The sequence below is a fragment of the Neopelma chrysocephalum genome, unplaced genomic scaffold, assembly GCF_003984885.1.
Source record: "Neopelma chrysocephalum unplaced genomic scaffold, ASM398488v2 Primary Assembly neopelma1_67, whole genome shotgun sequence".
Lineage (NCBI taxonomy): Eukaryota > Metazoa > Chordata > Aves > Passeriformes > Pipridae > Neopelma > Neopelma chrysocephalum.
Genome location: NW_020897726.1, coordinates 11123343 through 11145936, shown reverse-complemented (window position 1 = coordinate 11145936; position 22594 = coordinate 11123343). Strand labels below are relative to the sequence as shown.

The 22594-nt window shown below is 39.7% G+C and overlaps 1 protein-coding gene across 2 annotated transcripts; it reads right to left on the bottom strand.

The window, feature by feature from the left end:
• Positions 1 to 869: 869 nt before the first annotated feature.
• On the bottom strand, positions 870 to 16629 carry CCDC126 (coiled-coil domain containing 126). 2 transcript variants are annotated; one of them, XM_027684726.1, is made up of 4 exons: positions 16482 to 16629; positions 4155 to 4287; positions 3118 to 3521; positions 870 to 2467 (listed from the first exon to the last, which is right to left on the bottom strand). In XM_027684726.1, exons 3-4 carry the CDS (start codon positions 3353 to 3355, stop codon positions 2286 to 2288), a joined length of 420 nt encoding a protein of 139 aa, XP_027540527.1. In that variant the 5' UTR covers positions 3356 to 3521; positions 4155 to 4287; positions 16482 to 16629; the 3' UTR covers positions 870 to 2285. The 2 variants fall into 2 exon arrangements, with proteins under 2 accessions (XP_027540527.1, XP_027540528.1); XM_027684727.1 differs by lacking the exon at positions 16482 to 16629 and adding an exon at positions 4854 to 7617.
• Positions 16630 to 22594: the final 5965 nt, after the last annotated feature.

Sequence of the window (22594 nt, the reverse complement as noted above, 5' to 3'; positions counted from 1 at the left end):
GTGATACAGCACAGAACAAGACTAGCCACAAAAAGAGGGGTAAGATATATCATGGACAGTGATGTAATGCTGTATCAACCCCTAATAATGCTGGTTTCAGGCAAAATGCTCCTTGACAAAGAGTTCTTTCAACTATATTCATGAATGGAACTTTTGTGCCATAAAACAGAGGTAGTTCACAGTTTTCTCTATGTATTTGTCAAGTACAAGCTAATTCCAATGAGCCACCGTGCTACTGAAACCTGAAAAAAAAGCAACTATTTGCTAATAGCACCATGAATTACCATGACTGCATGTATCAGTCTCCAAAATCTCTACATAAAAAAACCTGCTTGTGCATATATTGATAAATACTCACCTTGCAAGTTTTTTTTATGCTCGTTTAACAATCCTCAATAACTTTGTTTCACATACCCTTAAAAGAAAAAAAAGACAGTTTTGTATACGAACACAAGAACAAGGTTCTGATTGGTACTAGTCAAGTATCTGGGAAATAAAATCATAGATAGATAGATAGACAGATAAAAAACTTATCTTCACATTGTCAATAGAGAATTGCAGATTCAAAAGAAGTTATGCACCTATCTTCTTTACTCCTAGGTTAAAGAGCAAAGTCTTCACCATTAAAGATGGAAACTAGTTATTTTATTTTCAATTCTTTCTTCCCGCAGCTCTAACCTGAGGAAAGTTTCAGGGCATTAGAATTTAAAGAGCAGAAGAACCCAGTGACTGAGCAGGATGAATACCAGATAGACTACTACTAAACCTTAGAGACACACAACTTTCCAATCCAGAAACAGATAGAGCACATGTAGCAAAAATGACAAGACTGTTTAATAATAATAATAAAAAAAAGAACAACAGGAACATTTACAAGTACAATTAAAAATTTATTTCTCTTTCTGCATTGAAGTGAGTACATGTTTACACACAATGTGACCAAAAAAATCCTCTGGATGCTAACAAAAGTTGCAAGTGTATTTTCTTTTATAACCATCAAGAATATCAGCAGGGAAACAGAAGAAAAGAAAAAACACATAACTCTGGATGGTGTATCATCCAGCACCTCTAGTTTTACCCACCCCCAAAACCCCACTCACAGGACACTTTTGGCAAAAGTCCCTGAACGTATCCTCTGTCCCCACCAAACATTCACTACGATTTAAAAAACAGGTTCAGTGGCACTTAAATATGACTTCAGGAACATTTTGAAATACAGTGCATCCATGCTGAATGCATTTCACTTTGCTGTAAGACTAACTTAGACGTAAGGCAAATATTACCTTACCTCTCAAATACTCCATGACTAGACACCCTTAGTATATATAACTCTGTTAAATGCAGAGATGCCTTGTTTCCCTTCACTGATTTTCCTTCTGATCAAGAAAGCAATTCAGGGAGATCATGTGCTATACTCATCACAAATTGCAAGGTATTAAATTGTTAAAACAAACAGCAATGAATAAAAATAAACCGTATTTGCATATCCAAAACTTATTTCCGTCACTTAAATAATTTCATCTGCAATTACAAAATACATACACTTAAATATCTTCGTAAGAAACAATCATCTAAGATATCACAGATTATGATTTGCTTTTGATAATCTAACTGCCTTAACTCTGGCACAAAGATAAACCTGGACAGTGTTACTACCTAGAATATTTTCCTATTATAATTAATTTTCTTAAATATACAGTAAATTCTCTTTAACTATTCTGACAGATAGTGCAAATAAAGACATTCTTTGGGTCACAATTTTAAAATATTACCACCAATGTTGTCCTCAATTTAATATTGTTTAGTAGTTAAGTAACAAAATATTTTAAGTATACACATTTTCTAACATCTGCTTAACAACGCATTTTCCTCAGTTACCTTGGCTTAAATGTAGATCACAAAAAATTAATAAGCTACAATGCTTCTCACCTATCCAAAAAATATGTTATATTCATACTTAAATAAATATATTTATAAACCTACCTATAAGTTCCCCACTACTTTTCACATAGTTTTATTATCCAATGGCATACTACATCAAATCATGATATCAAAATATCTTTAAAGACAACAAAGATCACTTCAGAAGTACTGCTCAAAGGCAATGAAATAATGCTTTGAGAACCTAAGCACATATGTTAGGCCTACACAGATCCAGCACATAGTATAACAGAATAGTTTATGCTTCTTTTAGAGTCAACTACTGCTTTGCCTTAGCCAGAGATAAAAAGCTTATCTTAAATATTACCCATCACAGATGTAGCAACACAAAGCAGCCCTGTTTGCTATCTAATGTTGCTGGCTGGTCTTACACGTTTATTTGAAGTTACTGGTGCCTGATGGCTAGTTCCATTAGTGGTATTTGTTGCTGAGCCATTCACAACAATGTAATCAACCTTGTTTTCCAATTTCACCAGGCGTTGTAAGATGTCATCCAGAAGAACAGCAATTGTTCTCTTAAGATCAGCTGAAGATAATGGAAAAACAAATTAGAGACTATTATTTACTATGTGTGGAAAAGAATGGCTATATCAACATATTCACATCTTAAGACTTGCTGTCCTCCCTACTATAGCTTTGGAAAGGAATGCAGACTGATATACAAGTACAGCTGCTTGATTTTTCTTTGATACCATTTCTTTGTTATTTTACGGATGGAAGATACCACCATAATAGGGAACTGTGAAGGCAGCCAATTAAATATTTGAGTGTAAGAACAAAATCACTAGTTGGAGCACTAGAAGTGACTATTCAAAGGCAGTATTTCAAATTTCATCCAGACAACAGTACTAGAATACACAGCTATAACACCTTTTAGCCTTGGACAGCAACAGAATATATTTAAATATTTTCCAACATAAAAAGGTAGTTTTCCCCTAAATAACAAATCTAGTCTATAGAAAAATTGCTATGACACAGTATCTTATCGCTTATTATATAAGCTATAAAGTAGGGGGGGAAAAATCTATATATTTACACCTTTGCTGATTGAAAAACAAGGAGTTTTTTTCTCTTTACGAGCAGTATGTAATACTTTGAAAGAGAAAAAATGTAACTTTACAGCTTTCTTTTTAAAAAGAAGATATTCAGATTACTAGTGTAGCTTTTTGCTCTTACCATATCCTGCCATAGATGCTCCACCGCCACCATTCATTAAATTTTTATTTTCTTCTGCCAGTGCTTTGACATATCTTCTGCTGAGATCTAATATCTGTCCACGCAACTCAGCACTGCTTTGGCGTCTTGGATACTGAAAAGTGTAGCGTAGCAACATCAAACCCCAGATGATTCCAAAAACTAGTAAAAACATACTCAGTTTCTGGGACATATTTTTTCTTGAAAATGTTAGAAACATTTCTGATGAAGGCCACAGGCGTGTCTTAATTTCAAGAAAAGTAACTGAATTTGGCTCTGTGAAATTATATTACATATTAAACAAAAATAAGATTTCTATGAAGTGAAAAATTTTCTGGTTGGATCATCTTGAATACATCTTCTCATGTCCTAGTTGGTCTTGATTCCTGAAATTTGTAAAGTATCACCTGGTTATTCAAAACTGCTACAGTTGTTGAGATCAAGGACAAGTATCAGTTCCTAAATACAGTACTATATCATCATCTAGCAAACAATTATGGATTTTTATCTGCTTAGAGGTTCAGTCATCCTTCTGTCTCACCTGTTATTCACAGGGTTTCCTGTTCTTATTTTTACCAACTTTTAGTCTCCAAAAATCAAAATTTCTATGCTTCTACAAATCACCTTAAGTATTTTAAATACTGTAATTTAAATTGCCATTAAACCCAAATGCATTTCATACAAAATGCAGTATCTAGAAGAGACTTGTAAAACATTTATACACAACATTTTGATGAGTTATACACATACATCTATAGACAAGAAAAAGATCTTGTAAAATGATTCACATGATTCTTATTCTTCACTTAGAAGCACAGGGCAAGTATAAAGAGACAACATGCAGCATAAAATTTCTTGGCTGGTTAGTTAATTCAAAGTCTCCTCTTCTGATTTTGTACACCATTAAGATTTTTTGTTTGTTTTGGTGTCTTGCTACTGAATAAAGAAATAAAACCAAAATAAACTGGCATATTGCACCCACATTTAGCATTTTACTACAACTTGAAAAAATGTCTTACCATAGCAGCCAATTCTGATCCCTCAATAGATTAAGGCTTCAAGAAAGAAACAAGTGGTAGGAAAGCTTCAGCAGTTAAACAACAAATGTCCAGACAGTTTGAAGCAGTATGAGCCACATATCTTCAGGGAGCTCTGTAACAGGGAAGAAAAAAAAAGATTTAAACAAAACAAAGTGAAGAGACCTTCATTTTCTTGTGGAGTGGTTGAAGTTGAGGGCTTCATGCCACATGTGTTTAAAACAGAAATATATTTTTAAACCTAACTTGAAGCAACTGTTAGGGAAGAATAGAGAATTCATTTCCATTTTACTTTAAATGCATACATTTAAATGCCCAGTACGTGACTTCAACACAGTTTTAAAAGAAAACTTGGTAAGAATCTCACTCAATATTTCCCTCTTCTACTGCTATAAGACAGTGACGGCAGATGGTCCAGATTCATCATATATATACATGCACATATATTTACATATGTGTCATTCTCTTCTTAATTTTTACCCCTCAAACTCATCCCACCTTTTCAGTCTCTTTACATGCACATACCTTGTATTTCTCATTTTATACCCATCTCTGAAACTACTTCAATTATTTAATACTTTCTTGAATGACTTCTACCATTCAAGCTAGTCTGGATAAAGCCACTCATCTTACATAATAGTTGTTTTCCCCTGTTACTCCCCGTTCTTCCCCATACATTACCTGACATGAGCACTTTTTAGACTGAAGTTACACATTTAATAGACTTCCTCACCAGACTTTCTACAGTGGTACTTAGGTCTCTGTTTTTACCAGAATATTGAGACCGAATTTCTCATGCTGCTAAGCTCTCCTCTAAACAACTCCGCCTCCAAAGCATTTTTTCATTGCATCCACTGACTCGTTCAAGCACCCTTATGCCAACATACCACAGTCTGCTGCAAACACAAGTGTCACTGCCAGCAAGGCTTGTCGCTTACCCTTCACATTCACTATTCAGATAATCCTCTCAACTGGTAGGCACACGTGCCTGATTCAAGTGGCAAATTTTTGAAGCACTCTAAAATCAACATGCATATCTAAATTATTCTGAAAATGATTAACCCAAAGCAGGGGCAACATTAGGACTTGGACACCAAAACTGCTGTAAAGTAACAAGTTCCTGTGTGTAGAATGCCCTATAGTAAATGTCGATATATAAAGCATAACTTTTACTTTTGGGTGCACTAATGCGAGTGGCAATCACAAATCACTGAATGAGGAACAGCTTACTTCACCTCCACTGTGAGATACGACCATGCACATGGACAGACAGCCAACAAACAATAATTTGAATTCCCACTGGAAATTCAGTGGGATGTACTTTGTTCAAGGAATGTGCTTATCCCCAGAAAAACTGTTTTAAGAGACAAATTTATCTTAAGTACAAAATAATAACAGAGCAAACAATAAAAACTTACATTCTACATCACGAATATTTGGAATTGTGTGGTTTAAGATTTCCGGAAACAGATCCTCCCTAAACATGCACTTTTCCCTAGCTCTTTGCCAAATCCATGGCTCTGCACTCAGACTTTTAAGCATAAACCTGCACCGACATCATTATGCATCTACATAATCCATGAACGGTATCAAATATGATGGAAAATATTTACATATGAGGTCCAGGAGTAGGGCATTCACGTGACGGCTCAGAAGACCAAACAGTATTTCTCAAGAAAAGAACACAAGTTTCAACCGTCATTCCAAAAAGTCTACATCTTCTTTTAATTAAAATAATAATAATAATAATAATAATAATAATAAACACTGAAAATAACAGATAGTTCTTGCAGAATTTAAATTAAGTTCAGCTCTCCACAGATCCCTAGCCATATCTCGTCCTGAATCATTTAGACAATATCACTACAGCGCTTTGGAGTGGAAATAACTCTGCCATCACAATGTAAATAAGACCACAAAGCCAGGATAAGAGGTCTAGCCAAGAGGAACAGATTGAATAAACTCCTGCCAAGGAGCAGCAGTAATTGCAGGCTGGGCCTTTGCCTTGTGTATCTGATTCACAATGCACACACTAACTACCGAAACCAACAGAAATCAAGGACTCAACCTGCTGGGAAAATGGCATAATACCCAAATACTGACCCTGGGCAAAGGAAATGGGAGCAAGGTGTACCAAAATGAAGGTAACTATCTGTACTTTTCCTAAGCATTTTTAAACGCCATTGCCCATAATGAATTCCACTGTGATTTCAAAGTTCTGCAAGATCTGGTCTTCTCTTTCCCCCTGAAGCATGCACGTCTAGTTACCCCTAACGCGCTCCACGCACAACCCTTACAAGTTTACACAGTACGGAGTAACAAAAAAATAAAAGTAAGCTTATACCCACATGATTTCAAAGTCGGGAAAAAAAGCGTATTGGAGCAGCAGGTGTACGTATTAGGAAGAAAAGAGCACAATAAGTAAGACAAATGAATTGGAATATTCTTTTACCTCTTGTTGCCCTGAAGGGTCAGCACTTCTCTACATGAACATTACAGTTTAAACAAACGCTGTCTCAGAATGGACCTCTGTTTTCAGTAATTCAGAGGTAGTATCCTATGAGATAACAGCACACATGTAAGAAGAAACATTGCCTCTTGTCATCTTTCTTCTCCCTCATTCTCTCAAATCCTTCTTACCCACCACTCCCTGAGCAGGGGAAAAGGGAAGCCAAGACTTCCTTCTTCACACTGACTAATTCCAGATAGGAACACAGGCTCACCACTCTCCCAACCACAGCTGAGGGGCTTTTATGGCAAAGGCTGTCATAGCACAGCAGCAAGCCACAGCAAAAAAGGTTGCCTCAGAGCTATGCCTTGTTGGAATTTCTACTATCTCTAATCATGGAGACTGAGACAAAAGGAAGACAACTATGAAGATGAAGGAGTACAACCAGGACAAAATTTGAAAATCTGAGGAGGGAAAGAAAAGAAACAAGACCTCAAACTAACAAACCCAAAACAAAACAAAAAATTCAACCAAACAAACCCAAATCAAACAAAACCTGACCTGACTGTACAGGGAAAATGGCAATCCAAAAATCCACGAAGAAGAAAATATCTTCCAAATAATCCTTTCAATAAGCAGCCTGAAGTGACTGATTCAAGTGGCAATTTTCCAAAGTTCTTTAAAATCAGCATGCATATCTAAATTATTCTGAAAACTACAAGCCCAGGCCAGAGGCAACATTAGAACCTGGAGCTACAACCAATTTCTGAATGAGGATCTGACACTAAGTTTGCCCTTCACAGACATATAAAGAGTTTAGTTTTCTTCACTGTTGCCACTGCTGGTTGTCTGAGAAATGTCTTGCCAAAACCTACCAATGTGAATTCAACTTTGTGCAGTGGTATCACAACATTGACATACATCTGACAACAAAAGAAATGAAGGAAGGCACTCATCCCCTTCAAAATAAAATCACTCTGTCCTATGTATTTCAGCATCAGTCATATATAAGTTATATTACTGAGTGCATGAAACAAAAGGAACAACGGCAAAAGAAAAAGCAACAGAAAATCCATTATATGTTCCATAATAAAGCAACATTCTAGTATCTACTAGATGCTACTGTAATAAACAGCAGCATCAGATTTCAGTTTGAATACTGACTCTTCTCCATGGAAACCAGCCCATACTTACAAAACATCCTTCTTTAATTTTGTTGCAAAGTCTTCCTCAGATTCTGCTTTACTTATTTCCAGAAAGACCCAGAGATTATATTAATGCACAACACAGAAATAAAACAGACTGTAAGGCAAAGGAATGCCTCACAAGTCCTCTGAAACAATCTCAGGTTATCAGGAAAACAAGGCATACCCAAATCCTTAAAAGGTTACAATGCACCTTACAGCACTGTCGGTTCTGCTAGTTCGGTCTTTTTTTAGTTATAATTTTTCTATTCTGTCAGAGAGACTCCAGCCTTCCTAAACCACTCAGCAGGGCAAATTTCAACCTGTCCTGCAGAGATGGTGTGTACTTTCTAGTTTTGAAAAATGTACAGGACAGATGAAGATAATTACTTGTAAGAGAAAAAGAAAGCAGCCGGTCCATCAGGTATTTTTGGTTGTTATGAATAAGCAGCTTTAGCAAAAAAAAAAATTACAAAACAGAGTCAACAAGATGTAAAGAATACAGAAAACTGAAGCCTGAAAATCCCATTTCATTCAAAGATCAAAAATACTTTTCAGGACAAAGCCAAGAAAAATGCAGTGAAAGTATTATTGTTAGCATACAGTCCAAAAAAGTCACCTTTTGGTTACATATTTTTAAAGATAGAATGTCAACTACTGAGGCAATAGTTCCTCAGTGATACTCTAGAGACCTAGACAGGTCTCTAATGAACTAATATACTAAGAAAGTAGGCTTGAAAAATGGGAATTTTACTCAATGTATTACTTAGTACCATAATATTTATCTGTTCCTCACTGCCAAATTATCATCAACGTGACACTGAATTCAAGAGCAGGTCTGGCTTTGCGACCAGTTATTATTATTAACTGTATAAACGCAAGATGTGATTTATCAAGATAGAGATTTAAAAAAAAAAAAAGTCGGATACAGTCATAGGAGAGTGCATCCAACTACAGAGGAAGGAGAAAAAAATCTTGTAATAGAACAGGCAGCAGACAGAAATTAGGACAGTACAAATAAAAGCTGACATTAATAATTACTATAAAATAATTGTACAGTACAAAATTAGAATTTATTACAACCTCAATGTGAATACAAAAAGTTTATGAAATTACTAATGATTTAAAATGAACATACTGAAATTACATCTATGCAAGAAATTACTATTAAATTCATGGTAACAAACATCCCTGGGTACAGAGAGGGTACTGTATCAGTAAACAATATGCTGTGCTGTAAATAGGCAGGACGATACCTCATTGCCAATGAACATTTCAGGAATACAAAAACCACAGGGCATTACAGAATACCAGAAAAAAAAATCCACAGTTCTATCAAACTCTATTCTACTATTTTTCTTTTTTTGCATGTATTGAGAGTGTGCTCGCCCTGGCCCATTTACCTCTGTGATCTCCAAAATATTTTTTTGCCTGATTTTCCAACAGAAAACTTTGAGCATCACTCAGCTGACAGGCAACAATCGCGATGACCATTCTGAGAGCAGACAGGCTGGTTCCATGTTATTTGGAAAACTAACAGCAGAGTTCCTGTGCAGCAAGGAAAATGGAAAGTCTAAAGAAGACTGACACACACAAAAAAAGCATAGAATGTATTTACTGACCAATTAATCACAGAAGACTGGGACAAGGAAACAAGCACCTAGAAACCCACGAGATTATGTGTTGAGACTTTTTGGAATGCCAAAAATGATGTTTGCATTCTGGTGATTTGCAGTGTTAGACTGCTGTTGGTTTGCAACTAGAAGAAAAATCTGCATGAGGTGCAGCTGACAAAGAGGTTCTTAAAGAGCTTAAGTGTTTATTGTAAAACAGGACCCTGATACCTGGCAACACACAGAAACTTCAGTTCTCTGTTCCCACACATAGCACAAACTCCATTTAATAAATAATTGTACCCACATCATTCATATTTAAAACTGGTGCACAAGGAAAAAAATCACATTCCTCATATTTTTAAGGGCACATTAGTTCTGTCCTGTACTGGCACATCTGTACTGGTGACTTTTGCAGACCAACACTGCCCAGGTTCATTAATCACTGAGGTTCACTCAGCTGCATAGCACCACAAAAGAGCAAGATATTATGCTCAGAACCAACAATTAATAGCAATGCCTGTCCCCAGACAAGTGAAACATGTTTGAGCTGTCTTTTGACAAAATCAACTCTCACTAAACGTGTTAAGTACTCCTATTATTTGTTGCTGTAAAACTTGGTGTAGTGGGTTGGCTTTTGGATTTTTTAAGCCTTCCTTAGCAACGGGGGTCAGAAATCTAAAGAAGTATTCCCTATCATCCTTTAGCGTAACACAACATATAAATAAGGCAGAGAGAAGAGAGCTCGCTCTCTTCTCTCTTCCGGTGGCTGAAGGCGACAGGTCTCTCCGTAGACGGTCTTTGCTTGTATAGGCCAGGGCCTGCCTGCTCAGACCTGCCGTTATCTCCGGTTCCCTCCGGGAGGCATGGAGAGTTGGTTGGTGCTTCGCACGGTTCTGTTGTCTTGTTCAGGGAAGTATTTAATTTGGTTTTTTGTATTTATTCGCTAGCTCTCTATTAACAGGATATTTAGAGGGTATTTTTTGGGTTTTTTTATATCCCTGTTTCCCCCTCCCTTTTCCTCCCCCCCCAGCTCCCTATCATGTGTACAATATTCAAATTGTATATATAATTGTAAATATATATGTAAATATATATTTTTGATATAATTCTGTTTCGTTCTGACTTCTTTTGGTTTTTCTGTGGTTCATTTTTTTTCCTCGCTTGAAAGAGCGGGAGGGGGGAGGAGACAGCTTGGACTTGGCAAGAGAGCCAGGCCAAACTTACACACACATTTTTAATTGGTGGCCCGTACGAGGAATGCTGATTGTTTTGGTTAAGTTTGCTCCGTTTTGAAAACATTGTCCGGGAAGACAGCCAAGCTCAGTTTTTGTTTTGAAAAGGGGATGGCCTGAGAGTGAGCCCCGTTCTGTTGGTGCGCGTGCCGCGCACTACCTGCGCGTCTGTGGCCGTGACGAGAGCCTGCCCCGCGCGCACCCGCTCAGCCCGGGGGCATCTTGGCGGGAGTTGTCGTGGGGCGGGGCAGGCAGGGGCGCAGCAGCACCCGGCACTCTCTGCTAGCAGTCCAGGACTTTCCCTAGGTGGGCGCGGGGCCCATGAGGAACCAAGGAGGTGATTGACACCAAGTACGGCTTCCAGGATGGGAAGGGCTCTGCCATCAAGTACACCCAGTCAGACATACGGTTAATTGAGGTGATAGAGAACATCTGCAAGCGGCTGTTGGATTACAACCTGCACAAGAAGAGGAGGTGGCCAAGCTGGAAAAGCATCTGATGCTCCTCTGCCAGGAGTATGTGAAGCTGCAGAAGAAGCTGGTGGACACAGAGGGAATGATAGTAGATGCTGCTTGTGTATATGCCTTACAGCTTTCCCAGAATGTCTCTGGGAGAGTGGTGGGGGAAGAGGTCTTCATTGGGTAAATCCCACAGCTGTCAGGGAACCTCTGCTACTTTCTCCCCTCTTCTTTATACAAACAAAGTTTTCTTGGCTGCTTTCCCGGTAATTGTTTTGTAAACAAAGACTGTGCTTGGCAGTTTTCCTGGACTCTGGCGGAGGTCTCGGACTCTGTTCCGAAACCAAAGATTTGTTTAGGAACACGGAGAAAAAATAAAGGTAAACAATGGGAAGTGCTAGCTCTACCTTCTTCAGCCACTACCGCAGGAGCTCTGTAGGTGGCCCTAACAATGACCCCAAAATCAGCATCGCCTGACGGTCCCATAGCACAACGGTTCTCCTTTTAAAGGCCATTTTACCCATTTCCTTTCTGATTTTGGCAATGTTTGTGCCTGTCCTGGGCTATCCCACAGGGAGACGTCCAGGCCCAGAGGATGAATGTTACCAATACTTTTCTTTTCTTAATTTTGACATCAAAGGCCTTGTAAAGGAGATCCCCACTGTTACCATTGGCTCCAATTATTATCTAAATTGTGTTGCAACAATACTGTTATTGATAAAGGTAATGGAAGTGCTACTTAAAATTGGAAGAATGGTGTTGTATTGCTTCCCCTGTTGTAGGAAAGATTGCACCTCAAAGGGACTCGCTGGAACTTTGGAAAGGGCTTCAGACAGGCCAGTCCCTGGGTGGCATGGAGCCTGGGTAGATTTTGGTAAATTAGTAGGGCATGTCACCTCGTCAACAGAAAAATGTCAAAGCAGAGACGGAAAAGAGGATGCATTCCTGACAAAACCTCAGCAATGCCTGACACAACAGAGCCCAGCAAAATGCTGTACCTGTGTGCTGGTGAAACTTGAGGGTCTTTCCAGACTGCATCATAGATCAATGAATAGAGGAGACAATTTATAGTAGTACCTGCTAGGCTCAAGAGGAAGGATTAGCACTACACAGCACACTGCCACCTTAAGAATAGGTACGAAGGCACATTTCTGGGCAAAAAAAAAAGGTTGCCCTATCACTATGACAGCTGCTGGGCTGCAGGTTTTAGCAGTTTTGTACCACTTCTGGAGTGCTCTGCCAAAGGAGTCTGTCTTTGTGTCTTTTCCAGAACGTCTATCTTTATACCTTCTCCAATAGCATGTGTTTCTTCATTCCCTGCTTCTGCATGCCATAGACTTGCAACTACCAGGGAAAACTGATAAAATGTAAAATTTATCCTTTTGCCTTATTGCTACCTGTCTTTTGGGGAATACCTTTAATGGATGTTCCAAATGAAATCATAGGACATGGGAGGTTTAAGGGAATAGCAAAAAGGGGTAACTACCAAGAATACCTATTCTGCAGTGCTGCAACAAAGAAAGAAGAAAATCTCCTTGTGTGCTCCAGGTAGTCCCTGTCTCTCAATGCAGTCAAGAAAAGTCAGGGCTCACCAAGCAGACACATAGTATCACTACTGAGGAGCTGCTGGGACAACCTCAGATATATCTTAAACCAGAAACAGTTTTACCTCCTACAGGCTTCTAAGAACAGCACACAATTTGTTTTGTAGATGAACTTCAAGTTAAAAGCAAAAACATATTGCTTGAGACTTGAAAACTCACACAACAAGCTAACAGTGGCTCTGATATAAAATTATCTGAGAGCCCAAACACTAGATTACCTTTTGTATGTCAGTAATTTAGAAATACTGGTGACTTTTTTCTATTTTGAATTCACGTAGTCCTATTTGCATTGGTTTTATTTTGCATTAGGTCTAAGGAATCTGCTCAAGTACTTTTTGGTATCTTAGAGTATCCTTTTTTTTTTTCCAGCTCCTCCTCCCTTTATTTTGCCTACTACTGTCAGTGAAAGCTTTTAAAATAAACCAACCTTTTAAAAACAGAAATTCTTTGTTCCTTGCCTGTGGGCAGCCAGCCAAGATTCAAGATTTTGAGAGGGGAAATGACTTGGCAAGGCTTGTGAAGAAAATTAAAGCAAGCAGATATCAATAGAGACAGTATGTTATACTTGCTGAAGTTCCCTTCCTCCCACTGGGTCCATCTGGGCCCCAAAATGTTTCTATATCTCTGTATTAACTTTCTGGGGACCAAAAAAAAAAAGATATCTCAGCTTCATTCCCCTCTGGACACTTTATTTTCTCATTACGCTTTATTGCTGCTTTTCAGGTCACACTAGGACCCTTGCTCCTAAGAGTCAGTTATGATAGAGCATAAGGCACCTTCTTGGTTTCTCATTTCCCATAAAATTGCCACAATTTTTTAATTGCAGCTGAACACTAGGCTATGACAAGTCCTCCCCTGCAAATTCCTAAGTAGTACCTCTACTCCCTTGTGAAATTTCACAGCTGTCTTTGTATCACTCTTTCCAAAGCCCCTGGGACTTCAAAACTTCCTTCCGAGATGATAATGTTTAGCTAATTTTAACTAGTTTTACAGAGAGCCAAGCCTGCAGGATGATGAATGTAGGCTACTGATAAGAGAGTGATTTTCACTGAGCATTCTAAAGAGACCTAAAAAGAAGGTGGGTGTCATCAAAGAGAACTATGAGGGGAGGGGAAGGGGGTAGACAATAACAAAGTGACAGCTGCAGTGGGGGAGCGACTGCCACTGCTCATACATGGACACACAGTGCAGCATCCACACAAACACAATTCCTGTAGAACGGCAGCAAAAACGACTTTTACCACTGGGGAGAGAAGAATAATTGAACTTGCCTGGCTTTCTTTCAAGAAACCTGTAAAATTTAAACTGTATATTAATTTGTCTATCAAAATTACGTTTCTATGGCAAAACTGCAAAACAGACAAGGCTTTGGATTCACACTCCTTCCTAGGAGGCTGATCCAGTTGAAGATTTCAGAAAAATTAACACTGGAGGAAATATTAAAGACAGATAAATCCTTTTCTTTTACATCTTTTATTATTTCTAGATTGACTTGTCAGTTCATCTTAGCATAGTACAGGGTTATGACAGACATTAGTTAACCATAACACTACAGTGGTCTGCACTGCAAAATATACTGTTCTTAAAATTAAGTAGAATGTACCCAAAAACTTAACTAGTAGCCTCTTATTTCTTCAATATTAGTAAAGAAACCAATTTCAGTGGAATAACTTTTAAGTCCTCTTGTCTAGGACCTGTTTAATGTAGGCAAAGTACTGATTCAGTTCTGAGCAATCCAAAATTAAACTTTTAAAATACATACACAAACGCTAATATACGTATTTTTTTGTAAAGTTGACAATCAGGAAAGAAAATATATGAGACTATTAATAATGCTCAGTTGAGGAAACCCTGTCCATTTAATGGCACAAGTTTTCAATTACAGGTGAAAGAAGTTGTCAAATAACAAGTAAATACTATATAAAGTACATTTTAGCAGTAAACTTGTACGAGGACAAAATGCATTCACTTGAATGACTGAGCCTCACAGATTTTTGACAGCTACTGGAAAACAGCTACTTTTGACACTTACTAGTCTGCAGATATGTTGACTACACAGCTGACAATTTAAGCTGACAGCATGCATTTATCCTACTTACAGCCTGGGCAAGATGCAAGAACTAAGTGCCTTTTACTATTCTTGGAAAACGTACAAGTCATCATGAACTCCAGGGGAAATATCTCACTTTTAGCAGTTAAATGACATCCAATCCCACAGCTAAACCACAGTATGGGATTAGCTAATACCAATGCCTCCTTCAAGAAGATAACAGCCAAAAGGAGCCTCTAAAACTAGAGAATACAAAAGAGTTGGGGTTTTTTTTAAAAGGAAGTAGTTTTATTTCTAATTGTCAAAGCTTTAGGAAAAAGATTTGTTTGCCTGAACAAAGGAATTGCAGCATAATTGTTTAATTCTCTGGAGCTCTCAAGTACCTGAAGTGAATTATTAAACAATTATATATTTTAACATATAAAGTAACAAAAAGAGGCCAGAATAATTTAGGCTTTATACACACGGGCATCTCCAGCAAGAACGGGAACAAAGATAACAATAAATTTCCATATTTGGTATAACACTGCAATCACTCCACTTGTGACACTAGAACAAGATGCTACTCACAATCTAATATCATCTTCGTATTGTCTCCTTTCTTTGCTATTCTCACGAGAGTGAAACAGCAATTCATTACATTTGCTCCAAAATAAATTCTATGTTACAATTGGAACAAATCACATGCACGCTTAACTATGATGTTCAGCATGACCATAATCTGAAGACTCTTTAAAAAAAGACACAATTCCTACAAAGTTCACTTTTCACAGTGAAAAAACACCCTCGCACACACCAATGAGCCAACTCAGGGGGCAACATAACAACCAAAAAATCCCAAAACAACAGCAACAAAAAAGATCTAGTTAACCCTATCTGAACTGCTCTAAGGAAATTCCACATCATGTCACAGCACAGAACAAAAATTCTCTCTTCTTGTTTTGTGGCACACAAACACAGAAATTACACTGCACTCTAGCTGTCAGTATATTTTAGATGACAAGACACATAAAAGAGAATTTACAGGATGCTACCATGTTAGGTTAGGGAACTGAAAAGAAAGTTTATTAATAATGAATTATGAACAGAGCTACAGAAATAAGGTAGACATGATAGTACGTTATAAACATTTACAAAAATAAACTTAATGGGAAGATTTAAAGTGCAGTTAAAACGTCATCAGATATTACACAGAAAAGCAATTTTATTATATTGTAAGCAGGAAACATCCCACAACTATTGCTGTCAGGAAGTTTCATATATTATAATCTCCTAAAACTGAATGTTTTAAACCTTGCAAATTTCCTTCAATACTGCTTCTTCCTATTTATTCAGTATTACCGAAGAGACCACTTTCAGTGAAACATTTACCCGCTGTTTGTATGCAGACTTGTTAGTGCCCGAAGATCACTTAACCTGACATTATTAAGGATACCGCCTTTGCTTAAACATGAATTAAATAATTCTTCTCCCCTGTAAGTTCCATCACGTCACTGTAATCAACCTTTGCCTCTTAAGAAGTTGTGTCCTTACTGTACGAGATCTTGCAGAGTCACTGCAGTCATAGTTTAGGACGGGAAAACCACTGCAAACGGTGAAGGAAACCAGGCAACCCTTGTTTGCTCCACCACTTCCTCCCCATCCAAGGACACTGCATCACAGCCCTGGGACACGGCTCTCCGGCCGGAGGGATGCCCGGATCACCGCACAACTCACCGCTCCCGAGCTCCGCCGGCGGGGCCCGCAAGGACACCGCAACACCGGCGCTGGGACCGACAACTGGCGGGAAGGCAGCCAAGAGGACAAACCTGTCCCACAGCAGGGCAGCTCCCGGAGGAGGGGCGGCACGGCGCGGGCCCTCAGGCGCGGTGCGGACGCGCCCGGCAGCCGCAGGCGCCCTGCGCCATCCCGCTCCCGCCCGAGCCTGCAGCCACCCCTCTTTCCCCGTGCACACACGGGCTGCCGGGCCGCCGCCTCCTCCGCCGCCCTCCCGCAGCCCCGTCAGCCCCCTTGTCCGGCCCCGGGGGCGGCTCCCCCGCTGCCCCGGCTGCTGTCCCGGCTGCTGTCCCGGCTGCTGTCCCGGCTCCCGGCGCGGCCCCCGGCGCAGCGCCCCCCACGGCCGCCTCACGCTACCTCCGCCTCCGCCCCCGCCGCGCGCCCGCTTGCGCCGCTTCCGCCCGCGCCGCACCGCCCGAAGCCCCGCCCCCTGCCCCCGCCCCTCCGCGCCGCGCGGGGCCGCTCCCGCCCCCTGGCGGCGTGAGGGGGCTGTGCAGCCGCCTCGGGAACGGGCGCCCTCCCTCGGCATGGTGCCGTTAATTTGCTGTCATCCATGCTCCGGGTATTGCTGGACCAGCATCTGTCTTAGGAGGAGATACTGCAGGAGCTGAGCCTGTTTAGTCTAGAGAAGTCTGACAAGGGGTCTCATTCATGCATATAAATATCTCAAAAGCGGATGCCAAGGAGGTGTTGCCAGACTCTTTTCAGTGCCCAATGACAGGACGAGCAATGGCCATAAACTAAAACACGAGAAGTTTCACCTCCACGAGAGGAAGAACTTCTTTACTTTTAGGGTGGCAGAGCACTGGAACAGGCCACACAGAGAGGTCATGGAGTCTACCTCTCTGGAGACATTCTAAACCGACCTGGATGCATTTCTGTGTCACCTGCTCCAGCTGACCATGCTTTGGCAGGGGGTTGGACTAGATCTCCTGAGGTCACTTCCAACCCTAACTATTCTGTGATTCTGTGACTGCAGCTGGGGTGGTCTATAAACTCCCACTACGATAATTGCATAAATAAAATCCATTGTGGGTGCATGACTGTGCTAGTGAGTTACCTGAGGCTCTTCCTGCAAGGTGGTGTTTAAAGGAAGCTGATATCAGTTAAGCAAAGGTGACCATAAAGGCAAAGCAAAGAACATAAGGTCACATTAAACAGCTGCAGAGTTGATAGCATTCAGGAGTATCTGTTGTTCACCTCAGCTCGATCCCTTCAGGACTGTCCCTAGCCAGACAAGCCGAGGTACCAGTTACAAGTCATATGCTACAGGTGCGTGTAGGTGAAAGTTCTGCTTCCAACTTTGCATCCCTTGTAAAATAAACAGTTACAGCCCATGTTGTCCCAGCAGCTTGCTGATCTCACCTCTGCTCTACCTCCCCACCAGTACCCCCACACTTGCACTATGCCATGCTGCACCTTTCCCTCCCTTCCAGTGGGCGTCAGGGGCTACCTGGTTTCTCCTCGATTTCCAACCTTTATATTCTTCACAGGTTAGATGCAGGAAAAATCAGCATTTAAATCTGTTGCTGTTGTAAAAGAAGGGATATTGATACATCAGAGTGGTCAGTGGCCTAGACCTGAGTAAACAGACAAAACTGTTGGCAGGTAGTATCATGTCAGCTGGTGAACAAGTTGCATATAAAACTTTTCTTACATCAACTAGTTCACAGTCACTTATTTCAGAATCTTGGGAAACGTGTTTTGGTAAAGTTGGTTGTTATTGGTGTTTTTCTTGTTTGTCTGGAAAACATTGGAGTTCACCTTAGAGTTAATTTAAATTTGAGAAAATAAGCAATCTTGGAACTGAATAGAAAGCTGTATTCTCACAGAGAATTCAGAATAGGCTGCATTAAAGGAATTATATATTTGATTATGCAATCCATCCCACAGACAAAAGTATTTTTCTAAATTGTACAATGTTAAATGAGGACAAACAAAAACAATAAAAACTGAATTATTTGCTAAGTAAGCTTTTGAGTGAACAGTTTGACTATATATCGCACAGCACCAACAATATTGTTGCTAGAAGTGTTTTCTAAAGCAGAATCACTTCATCAGTTTCTGTGGGTATTTTCTTATGAAGATTTCCTCTTGAAAAAATCAAAAACAGATGGTCTGAAATGGACTTCACATTACAAATATACTGCGGCTATTTATCACCATTTATTACTATATTGTTTGCTCAGTGATTAATCCTCTATTTTCACAGACATGCAGTGAACAGATGTAATGTCTTTGCAAATATAATTTATACGGTATTTAGATTTTACCAGGGAGAGAAAGGGAAATCTGTCAATAATGTAATAGCAGGAAGATTTCCTTGTGAAGGTCGCAAAATTATATTAAGAAATCTGTATCCACTATTAATATACCCTCTGTGGACAGGAACTCTCAACTATTAATAACATTCTTAATTCCTATTGCCTAAAGGCATCATGTATCTGATCATCTTTCATAAACATGCATCTCACAATATCATGGGATACTTTTTCCCCTTATCTGTGTGGTAAAAACTGTATGACAAAACAATATCAAGCACCGTGTTTCTCCTGTGTGACATATGAAAATCAAAACTTAACAGTGTTTGTATGGTCCTTATATTTGTGGGTAAAAATATTCTTGGCATCATTTCAAGGGACAGATAAAAGCCCAGGACTGGAGTAGTGAAAACTTGACATATTGCAGTGTTCTGTATTATTTTTCACAATAAAAAAAAAATAGGTTGAGGCTGCAATACTATTTCATTCCTCTCATGCCATTCATTTTCTGTAGACTGTTCTTCTGACATTAATTTGCATAACTATCGCTCTGTCCTTTTTAAATATGTATTAAGAATTTCCTCTCATAATATATGTTTAAACTGCTGAATGGTAATGGCTAGTGAACAGCACACTAATCAGTATGCTCTGTGATTATTGTACCTTCTGCCTTCTTACTTAACTAATTAATCCTCTAATCTGTATATGCAGATAAGAATATATGCAACCTTATATTTGCCTTACTGCCACTCCTATTTTTCCCTCCTCCTGATCCCTTACCAGTTGTTTATACCCTTTCACTTTAGGGAATGGGCTTGATCTGGGCCTATCTTTCCCCCTAAAATGCATTTTTTCCCCGAAATGTGAATACTGTATACTCACTACTGCATTGAAGCTAACAGTATATTACAACAGTATATTAATATTGCTTGAAAAACCTCCACCAGGCATGCTTGAAGTACATGTAATTATGTCATGTTAGTGTATCCTTTAGGTCATCTCTAGTTGTCTTCTGTGTTTAAACCATCTCCCATTCAGCAGAGAGGCTCCCAAAGATGCAGATCAACTTTGCAGTCTTACTGACTAATAACTAGTGAAATCTGAAATGTAATATGAAATAATTATTGCCTCTACAGTCCAGGAAACTATGGTGAAGTTATTGTAGAGAACAATGAAGGCAGAAGAGTTATAGAAAAAATTGAGAAGACAGCTTGTAGTTTTCAATTTAAAATATAAACTTGATTAGAATTTTTAAAAATAGATATTTGCCATTTTTACTTTAGATTTAGTTGCCAGAACATCTTAGGATAACAGGAACGAAAAAATTCTGCTGGAATAATGCAAACATCTTGAATGTCTGCATGAGGATTAGCCTAACTCTCAGGAACTAGAATCACAATGTGTACTGTAGCTAGATCTTATATATGTACAGGTTAACAAAAAGTATATTCCTGTCTTATATTCTCCCGGCCTTTCCGTCCCTCCCCTGCATGTTCGTTTTTTGGGTTTTGTTGGTACATACCCACTATGTATTTTCAGTGGGTTCTTCATATTCTGTTTTTCCATTGATCCATTCTATGGTAGAGGAGAATTGATTAGCATTTTCATCTCGGAATTTAAGCATGCCCTTCATGCTCATTCCCTTTTGTTCCTGGAGTTAGAATATAGGCAACATCAGACAGGATCAGAATCAGATAATGCCAGAAGAGTATGAGATCTTGCAGTAGAATAAATACTTTACTAATAAAGTTACACTTGAAAAGGGAGATGAACGAATCTATCTACCGGAGCTGAATGGAATAGAGCTGGTATAAAAGACAGATTATGACGTATTCAGAATGGCTTTTGAAAAGTGAGATATCAGCAGAGGCTAAAACTCAGGCCAGCCTCCTAGGAATGAAAATTACAATTTAATTGTAATTAAACAAGAGCTGGCTAAGGAGTTGACTGAAACTTTTGAAGTAAGTGACATGCAAGAAACTTTTTAGCCAAAATTAAATATTTTGCAAACCTCGGTTACAAGGAAGGTCTTTCCCAGTGTGCTGGTTTAAGAGTAAACCGGTGGGAGAAATGAACTGGACTCGAGAGATTACAAGTCAGAGTTACAATTTACTAAAAAGATTACAATAAACGCAATGATACAGAAAAACAAACTGGTTTTAACGCCCCCAAAAACAGATGCAGAACCCAGCACCCTGGGACAAGAACAGAACAGTGTTCATTAGCCTCTGTGCTGAGCACCATGTGGCCCCCCTAGGTGCAAAGAAAAAGGAAAGGAAAACCTGTTGACCTGAGCGATGATCACAGTCTTGTCAAGAGTGGTAGTCGCAGTCCTGTTGAAGTTCTGGTCCTCCTCTAGACCAGGAGTGGTACCAGAAGTCCTATAACCCGAAGTTTATGTATGCTCAAGTTCAGGTGGGAATGCCCAGTACCTCCCCGAGGGAGGGGAGTTTCACAATGGGTGATTTAGCTCTGTGAGTCATGGTATATTTTTGGAATCTTTGATGGTCTAGGTCGTTGCAGCTGCCTATTATGCCAGTCCATTGTGGCCCATTAGCAGAGATGGATGTGAAGGTGTTAATGCCTCTCCGGAGGGGAGTTATCACAGTTGAGTCATCGGTGTGAAAACAAAAGAACGCTCCCCTGCCTCAAAGGGTTCCTTTAACACTCAGCTTGTGCCCTGGGCAGCTGCTGGAAACAATCCATTTATTAACAGTCCATCAGAAATTATATACAGGGTATAGAATACCCAGTCTTCATTATACCCACATAGTGATAAACTGGTACCAGCCCCTGTAACTAGGACACCCCCATACTGCCTTCTTTACCATTGAGAGCTAATTTACTCTTTAATTGATTATTTGCTTCTGACTCATCAAGGAAAAGGAGGAAGAGCTGGCAGGTACAGTTCCAGCCTTCCACTTGCAATAGAAGCAAGAAATGATCAATATGATTTATAGTCCAGGTAGGACGAAATATTAGCCATTTCTGTAAAGAGTGTATGTCAAGGCTTGTTAGAACCTTGAGCTGTGGTGACCACTGGTTACCAGTATTAATGTGGCTTCTCCACTGGAACACAGCATCTGTTGGAAACCCAGTGCCACAGGCTGGAGAAGCAACCAGTGCTGTAAACACTGCCATTGTCTATAGCCTTAGGAGTGTGCTTCATGTAGCAAAGGTGTTTGATTTCCAGGGAACCACCTCCTGCCTTTGAATCACCCTCTGAGTGCCTCATTCCTTTTCGGAAGTATTCACATGAGCACGCAGTTAGGCTGCTCACCCCTTGGGTACAATGGTGGCAAACTGAAGATAACCAGCCTCAGCCAGCACAGGAATTTGGACAGAACAGCTTCTAAAGCACAAAGGGAAGCTCTTGCCCCTGAAGAAGCACAGGAAAGATGCAGAGCTGGGGCAGGAACATTCTCGCTATCACTACTAGCAAGAATCTGGGAAGGGCAATGTGCAGCTGCTGGCCATGCGTCTTCACCTGGCTTTCCAGTGCTGACAGAGCAAGTTTAGCTGTTTCATCATCTTTGGAAATTTTCTCACCAAAGGAACTACTAGTCAGTCTCAGTTCCTGCAAGGTACTGCAAGGTATTGGTGCACGCTGGAGGAGGAAGCACCAAAACCGCACAGGATTTAGGAACAGAGAAACCCTTCTGAGGTGACTGAGCAGAAAGGATAAACCTTTCAGTAAAATAGTGCTTAAAAAGGCAGTTCTCAAGATTGCAAGTGAAAATTTAGGCCTTTGTTTCCTAGAAACACTCAAGACGGGATCATGTGACTTTACCT

What these genes read in the sequence shown, in the direction of transcription:
- CCDC126 (XM_027684726.1), bottom strand. Translation starts at nt 3,355, where the DNA reads ATGTTTCTAACATTTTCAAGAAAAAATATGTCCCAGAAACTGAGTATG. An exon ending in AGCATCTATGGCAGGATATG is followed by an intron (nt 2,468 to 3,117) that starts GTAAGAGCAAAA and finishes CATTATCTTCAG; the next exon opens with CTGATCTTAAGAGAACAATT.